At 37.0% G+C, this 8,545-nt stretch overlaps 1 protein-coding gene across 2 annotated transcripts; it reads left to right on the forward strand.

Annotated features, from left to right (window-relative positions):
* Positions 1 to 833: 833 nt before the first annotated feature.
* On the forward strand, positions 834 to 7,225 carry LOC110881370 (WD repeat-containing protein 20). Of its 2 annotated transcripts, none has more exons than XM_022129652.2 (11): positions 834 to 1,236; positions 1,802 to 2,113; positions 2,202 to 2,310; positions 3,295 to 3,388; positions 3,497 to 3,584; positions 3,676 to 3,759; positions 4,299 to 4,392; positions 4,894 to 4,981; positions 5,698 to 5,803; positions 5,913 to 6,005; positions 6,523 to 7,225. In XM_022129652.2, exons 1-11 carry the CDS (start codon positions 1,072 to 1,074, stop codon positions 6,919 to 6,921), a joined length of 1,632 nt encoding a protein of 543 aa, XP_021985344.1. In that variant the 5' UTR covers positions 834 to 1,071; the 3' UTR covers positions 6,922 to 7,225. The 2 variants fall into 2 exon arrangements, with proteins under 2 accessions (XP_021985344.1, XP_035831415.1); XM_035975522.1 differs by having other exon boundaries at positions 847 to 1,236; positions 1,789 to 2,113.
* The last annotated feature ends 1,320 nt before the right edge of the window (positions 7,226 to 8,545 follow it).

Below are 8,545 nucleotides of genomic sequence, written 5' to 3' on the forward strand. Positions count from 1 at the left end.
TGGCCTAAGCCCAAACCATGAGACTAGACGACACGCTCAAATTAGCTCTATGTTGTGTTGTGGGCTTGGCCCCAACCACACCCACCTTCCACATCATTGCGCCCAGGGTGCAGACACCATTATTAGAGGGCTCAGAAGGGGTGCGGAGTTCAAGGCGTGGCTAAGATTGAGGGCGTAGGGCACCTCAACCAAATACCACATTTTTTCTAATAAAGCCCCACAACACCTCCTTCTACCAAGCCAACGTGGCATCACTCTAAAGCCCCACAACACCCCCTTCTACTGAGCCAACGTGGCATCACTCTTTAGAAAAAAAAACTTAAAGCCCCTTCTTTCAAACCCACGACACTTAGTCTTGTAAGCAATGTCCATTATGGTTAAATCTAATATATCTATTTTTTTATAACCCAAGATCACCATTCTAGACACTACATTAGATTAACATCACATGATCACAACATATGCTAATAACATATTCCAAATAAAATACATATGAGGCCTTCAATTGACTAGGGCGTCAAAGCGTCATCAAAGCCTTGCTCTTAAGGACTCTCTAACAAGTTGTTCGTATAGACTGATCCAATCTGGAAAAAAAAACACAAAGTACAACAATAAAATCCCTACCAAAGATGAGCCTAAACTAAATGTACCCATCTTTACATTGTCACTCAAGTCTCAACTCATGCCAGACTCAAGCTCGGGCATATAGTCCGGGCTCGGTCTAACATCTGTTGTAGCATAACATGAATTTATCTTATTTTATTTTATAATTTTTTTTATTTTGTTTTTTTTTTTATAAAAGAGAAGTTTTCTTTTGGAATAATACTCCAGGAGTTAACATGCCAAATAAAGAAAAAATAAAAAAGCAAAAGCAAAAAACCTTTTTTTTCCTTTCATTTCTTTGAAGAAGAATATGTATCCATGATCATTCACTTGATCACCACTAGATCATTCATCCCCACTTCTTCTTCATCAACTTCCCAATTGAAAATCCAATCTTTCACCCTCAAAACCCCCCCAAAATTCAAGAAACGTAAACCCTAGGTTTCAACAAACAATGTGTTTGATCCGATGATGAATGCATCATCAAACCCTAATTCAATTATGTCAACAACCCAACAAGCTTCTGGATTGAAGACCTATTTCAAAACCCCTGAAGGAAGATACAAGCTTAAGTATGAAAAGACTCATCCTTCTGGTCTTCTTCACTATAATCTTGGAAAATCTGTTACTCAGGTATAATAATATTATTATTTATTATTTATTATTTTGGGTTCTTAAAAAAATCTGATTTTTAATTTGTTTGTTGCTGGATTGTTTATGTATGTGATATGGTAAAAATGTTTGCATAGGTTCATTTCATACATTGATTCTTATACATTCATTGATGTGGTAAAAATATTATTTTGGGTTATTGATTAATCTTAATTTTGGAAATAAAAATGTGATTTTTAATTTGTTTTAGTTGTGGTTTATTTAGATGCATAATATTGTGGTATGTTGGATTTTTGATAAGTTGATGAATTGTTTATTTGTTTGTTTATGTATGTGATATGGTAGAAAATTCGTATGCTTAGCGTGTTGTCGTAATTTGAACGATGTGTTTTTTACCTGTGAGAATCTGTTACTGGAAAACTTACGGGCCCACCAATACTCTGCTGACCAATGGGATTAGGTAGTTCGTTATTCGAATCACACTCGAGTAACTCGAGATTCGAATAAATAACCTCAACTTGAATATCTTAAGGATTATTGTTATTATTGTTATTTTTTTTTTTTTGTTTTTTGATATGCTTGTCAGGTGACTCTGGCTCATCTCAAGGATAAACCGGTGCATGCCATGTCATCGTCATCTTCAAGTATAGGCATCAGTAGTGGAGTAAAATCTGCAGCAGCAAAATTCTTAGGTGGCGGCAACGGGAGTCGAGCGCTTAGTTTTGTTGGCGGTAACGGTAGTAGCAAATCTTCAAGCGGGGTGTCGAAAGTCGGATCATTGGGTACTTCGTATACTAATAGTTATACGCCCAATTTAAACTTTGACGGCAAAGGAACTTACTTGATATTCAATGTTGGTGATGCAATTTTCATTAGTGATCTTAATTCTCAAGATAAGGTACCTTTTCTGTGAGCTCATTACATGTAAACGTACTTCGTTTAGTAAATTTGGATTGTAACTTTGTAAGAGGCGATGTGCTACGCAGGACCCTATAAAGTCTATACATTTTAGTAATTCAAATCCTGTTTCCCATGCTTTTGACTCGGACGCTAAAGATGGACATGATTTGCTCATCGGGTTGAATTGTGGAGATGGTATTCTTTTTTTTTTCTTTTAATTTTTTTTTGGGATTTTGGATTTAAATAACCCCAACTTTCACCATTTGGCCGATAACACTCCCAACTTACGAATTGTACCACGTCACTCCCAACTTTCAACTTATTTTCCCCTGGCACTCCCAAACTAACTGAACCTTAACCCAGTCGGTTTTTTGCTGATGTGGCTTTTGATGTGGCGCTTAGGGCTGCAAACGAACCAAACGTTCGGCGGGAAGTTCGTTTGTGTTTGTTCGTTTATTAAACAAACGAACACGAACAAGAATTTTTGCTCGTTTAGTTAAATGAACAAACATGAACAGAGGTCGTGTTCGTTCGTTTATGTTCGTGAACATTCGGTAACATGTTCGTTTGTGTTCGATACTTCATTAGTGTTTTCAATTTTTATATTTTTTTAAATACGTCAAAATTCCGACAAATTAAATATCTAATAAGTGTCGGTGTATTATATATTCTGTTCATGAACGATTGTTTGTGTTCGTTTGTTTCCATTTGTGTTCATGAACATTAGTTTGTGCTCATTTGTGTTCGTCAACGTTCGTTGCCAAAAATTAACAAACAAACACAAACGAACACAAACAAGTGCATTTCCTTAACAAACGAACACGAACACAAAATCTCGTTCGATAAGTGTTCGTGATCGGTTCGCGAACACATATATTTCTTAACAAACGAACATGAACAAGGTCTTGTTCGTGTTCGTTCGGTTCGTTTACAGCCCTAGTGGCGCTTATTTAGTGACGTAACATTTGACAACGTGGCATCTGATGTGGCAGTTGTTTAGTGACCTGGCATGTGACGTCAGCTAATGGGGTTAGGTTTCAGTTAGTTTGAGAGTGCCAGAGGAAAATAAGTTGAAAGTTGGGAGTGTTATCGGCCAAATGGTGAAAGTTGGAGCTATTTAAATCCAATATCCCTTTTTTTAATGACCGGCATCACTTTTCGGTTGTATGAAAATTTCAGTTTATTCGGTATCATTAAGACAACAATTACAAGATGGTGGGAAAAAGCTTGTTGGTGCCCAACATTATAATAAAGATGGATGTGTCAATAACAGGCAAGACATAAATTTACGTCTCTCGACGTGCAAATATTTCAATATAATAAAAAATACGGGTTAAATTTTCGTTGTTTTCTAATCAAGAACTCTTGTTGTTTTCAACAGTCGTTGTACTGGTATTGCGTGGGTTCCTAACGGCGATGGAATTTTCGTTGTTGCACATGCAGATGGAAATATGTATGTATATGAAAAGGCAAGTCATATAAATATAATTTCTACACCGATTATTATGATGGCTGGTGGCAAAGTATCTGTATTTTTTTTAAATTTCCTGTATTTAACAGAGTAAAGAGGGCTCAGGCGATCCGTCATTCCCGGTCATCAAGGATCAAACTCAATTTTCCGTTTCACATGCACGCTACAGTAAGGTATCGATTTACGGTTTTGGAGGGTTCAATTTAACCCATTTACTTATTTACGGAATTTACGCCTCGCTTGCGGTATACGCATATAATGTATATATGTGTGGGCACTCAGGGGGCAAAAGTGAAAATGCACTAATTTTAACGTTATTTTACTAATTTCGTGAAAATAACGTTAAAAAGCGAGGGACGGTTAATCATGCATCATGTGGTGGCGTTGATAGCCGAAAGACAAGGAGGTACATGCGCTAATCGGCTTTTGTCCCAATTGCTGAGTGTTATGTGCCTTATGTCCAAAGCTTGATGCAAAACTATTATCGAGCCGGGGGTCTCACTGGAAGCAGCCTCTCTATTCCTACGGGGTAGAGGTAAGGTTGTCTACATCTTACCCTCCTCAGACCCTACCTTAGCTTTGCTATTGGTGAGATTTACTGAGTATGATGATGATGACTTATTTACGGAATTCCGGGTCGATTTTTATTGAGTTTTAAAGTCGATGTCATTTTACATTATTTTTTGAAGTTAACTATTATTCTTTTGTGCAGAATCCAATTTCGAGATGGCATATATGTCAAGGATCGATAAATAGTATTGCGTTTTCAAGTGATGGAGGTTATATTGCAACTGTTGGAAGAGATGGTATATAATAAATATAATTAATAACATCTCCTTTTTATATGTATGCTGGCTGCTAGTTTTTATAATTTTTTAAAGAGTTAAATGCCATTTTAGTCCCTGTGGTTTGGGCCATTTTGCCAGTTTAGTCCAAAGGTTTCATTTTTAACATGTGGGTCCAAAAAGGTTTCACCGTTGCCATTTTAGTCCACTGGGTTAACTCCACCCATTTTTCTTTTAACGAGAAGACCAATTCGGTCATGTTATATGGCTGAATTGCCCTTTTAATTAACAGAACTACATACAATGATACAAAATTACCGAATTGGGCTTCTCGTTAACAGAAAAAATGGATGAAGTTAACCCAGTGGATTAAAATGGCAACTGTGAAACCTTTTTGGACCCACAGGTTAAAAATGAAACCTTTGGACTAAACTGGCAAAATAGCCCAAAACACAGGGACTAAAATGGCATTTAACTCTTTTTTAAAAGTAATAGCTTTCTGAGTTTAATTATTGATTGTAGGTTATCTGCGAGTTTTTGACTTTAAAACTGAACAACTTATCTGTGGAGGCAAAAGCTATTACGGTGCTTTATTATGTTGCACTTGGAGGTGAAAGGCTCCTTCTTTTAACTCTAATCGGCTGATTAAAGATTACCGTTTTGCCCTTTTATTGTTTCTTTATGAATTACGAATCGTCTTATTTGGGTTGTGACGTGTTTGTATGTTTGGCATCAAACATGTCTAAATAAACTTTAGGTAAGAGTAAAGTACACATATCGTCCCTGTGGTTTACCAAAATTTGGATTTGGTCCCTAGCTTTCGAAAAGTACACATATGGTTCCTGTGGTTTACCAAAATTTTGGATTTGGTCCCTAGCTTTCCAAAAGTACACATATGGTCCCTGTGGTTTGCACTTTGTAACGCACTTAGTCCCTAGCTTTTTCCAAAAGTACATGGATGGTCCTTGTGGTTTGCACTTTGTAACGCATTTAGTCCCTAACTTAGACATGCTAAAACCTTTAGATTTGTTGGCTGAGGACTAAACGCGTTGCAAAGTGCAAGCCACAGGGACCATCCGTGTACTTTACTCTTTACGTAAAAAGGGAATGGGTCAAACTGGTTTATACTTAAAGCAGCCCAAAGTCTAATTTTAATGCATACGACCTATGATGTTTTTATTCAAAGATTTAGATGGACCAAAAAGTGATTCGTGGGTCGAACCGACCCGTACTAAAACGATCTTTTTTCAACCCGTTATCCGACCCGCCCATCTTGCCACCCTATGAATAATCTTCTTTTGCGTTTTAATAATCGACAAATAACAGCATGGATGGAAAATACATATTAACGGGAGGCGAAGATGACCTGGTCCAAGTATGGAGTATGGAAGAACGGAAAATCGTAGCATGGGGTGAAGGACATAATTCATGGGTAATTTTATTTTATTATTATTATTATTATAAAGTTTTTATTATCTGGTAATTCTTCTACTCTGTTTGGGGGATCTTTGGCGATATATGATATTCTAATAAGATTACAGGTCAGTGGCGTCGCGTTTGATTCATATTGGTCTGCCCCCAATACAGATGGCACCGGGGAAAGTATCGTATATCGGTTTGGTTCTGTCGGTCAGGTAAGCTAGATAATTTTGTTCTAGAATTATGTCTTAAAACCGACATCCGTTTTTCGATACCATGAGTTTTACATTTTTCAAAGAGTAAATGCCATTTTCGTCCCTGAGGTTTGGCCGGTTTTGCGACTTCCGTCCAAAGGTTTGTTTTTCCGCATCTGGATCCAAAATGTTTGAAATCTTGTCATTTTCATCCGACCCGTTGAATCCATTCAATTTTTAACGTTAAGTCAAGGTTATTTTTGTTCTTTTACTTATATAAATAAATAAACAAACAAACAAATAGTTAAAAGGACGAAAATACCCCTGATATAACGTTAAAAAATGGATGGAGTTAACGGGTCGGATGAAAATAGCAAGATTTCAAACCTTTTAGATCCAGATACCAAAAAAAACAATCCTTTGGACGAAAGTCGCAAAATCGGCCAAACCTCAGGGACGAAAATGGCATTTATATATACCAAAAGGACTATTTATGTAATTTACTCTGGATTCTGCTTACCTTATTGCATATATGCAGGACACACAAGTGCTATTATGGGATCTTGAAATGGACGAGTTAGTGGTGCCAATGCGTAGGGCTCATGGTGGGTCCCCAACAATGAGTACCGGGTCCCAGTCTGCTCACTGGGACCAAACATATCCAGCTGGCACTTTACGACCTGCACCAAGCATGCGCGATGTTCCAAAGCTATCACCTTTGGTGGTTCATCGTGTTCATACCGAACCACTCTCGGGTTTGATATTCACACAAGAGTATGTACTTACCGCGTGTCGAGAAGGTCACATCAAGATCTGGACCAGACCTAATTCGTCAAACGACGGTCAATCTACAGCGTCTGACTCGCTTTCGGGGACCGGTTTTAAGGAGAAACCGTTGTTCTCGGGTAAAGTTGGAAGTCTTGGTTACAGGCAATGATACGGTTTGGGTTTTTATGTAGTCTTTCGGCTTTTTAAAGCGCGGTTAATAATATATAGTCTAACAACATCAACATGAATGTGTGTCATGGGGTAGAGTGATGAGATGACGACGACATAAAAACGAGGTTACCTTTTTTTTTGTTTTTTATAAGGTGTAGATTCGAATCGACGACCTTAGTTGACCTGATCCTTTGAAAGGGTTGTTGATAAGTTACAAGATAACTAATGAGTTAATCTTTTTCTTTCTTTGAGATATCAAAGTTGTTGTAGATGGAGATCTTTTCCGCGAGTATCACCCGTTACAACACTCATAAATGTGTTTCTATATGAACCTTTGTAGCGAATCAAATTTCAGTCGCGTATCTTTTGATTCCCCACGAGGTATGTAATATGGTAAAACGTTGCAGCCCACAAGGATCTCGTGGTGGTATAAGTCTTCTACGCTCCCCCCCCCCCCCCCCCCACCCCCACATCTTTTATCATTCACTCGATCTTTGATTAACTGTGTTTCCAGAATCTCCACAAAACCCACCAAGTCGTCAACACATCTGTATCAATTTTTTTTAGCAACATGTAGAAGGAATCAAAAAAGGTACAACAAAATCCTAAGACACAAAAAACTGCAAGGTGATGCACAAGAAAAGGTCTCATAGAAAACGCATTCATGAGCATAGTGAATAGTAATGGAGTATAAGACTATAGGGTATGGAATGGGGCTCCATTGTGTCACCTCAGTGTCATGTACGTGTCACGTCATCAAATAGCGCCCTCCATTAACAAACAAAAAATGGGATAAAGTCCCCTAAAGGCCTAAACAACTAATAACGTCCCCTTTTATCGGTTATAAATTGACATGGCCCCACATAACCTCTGTTATTGCTCGCCATTGCACTCGCGGACATTCAATAGCGTCCCCCCAATAGCGCCCATGGTATGCTGAAGTGGAAGGCACAATGACGCCCATACCATGGAGCCTAAAGGTGATACATGTGGAAAAAAACTTAAATACTTATATCACGTAATTTTTAACTAACACTTTTTAATTCTAAAAATAAGTGCGAGCCATATCGAAATATATATTTATATTTATGATTTATATGAAAACAAACTTAATGAATAGTGGATTTTTTTTTTCAATATTCATCTTCACCCTATACCACATATCATATAATAATTTAATGAGTAACCGTTAAAATGGTCTCTAAGGTTTAGTCACTTTTGTCACTTTAATTCAAAACTCAAACCTTTAGAAGCTGGGTTTATGTGGTTTCAATTTTGTTTCCATTTTCATCCAAAAGCAAAATCTTGTCACATTTTTCAGTTAACATCTAGTTTTTTTTTTTCCTTTTCCTCCCTTTTAATGAAGAGCAAAATTGCCAGATTTTTTTAATTTGTTATAATAAAACGTTATAAGACCATTTTGCTCTTCACTAAAAGAGAGAAAAAAGACAAAAAAAAAGACAAAAAAAAAAACTAGATATTAACTGAAAAATCTGACCATATTTTGATTTTGAATGAAAATAGCAACAAAATTGAAACCATATGGATCCAGATTCAAAAGTTTAGAGACCATTTTAGCAGTTTACTCTAATTTAATTAATCATTTATTTTAATATTCATTT

The sequence above is a fragment of the Helianthus annuus genome, chromosome 1 (genome assembly GCF_002127325.2).
Source record: "Helianthus annuus cultivar XRQ/B chromosome 1, HanXRQr2.0-SUNRISE, whole genome shotgun sequence".
Lineage (NCBI taxonomy): Eukaryota > Viridiplantae > Streptophyta > Magnoliopsida > Asterales > Asteraceae > Helianthus > Helianthus annuus.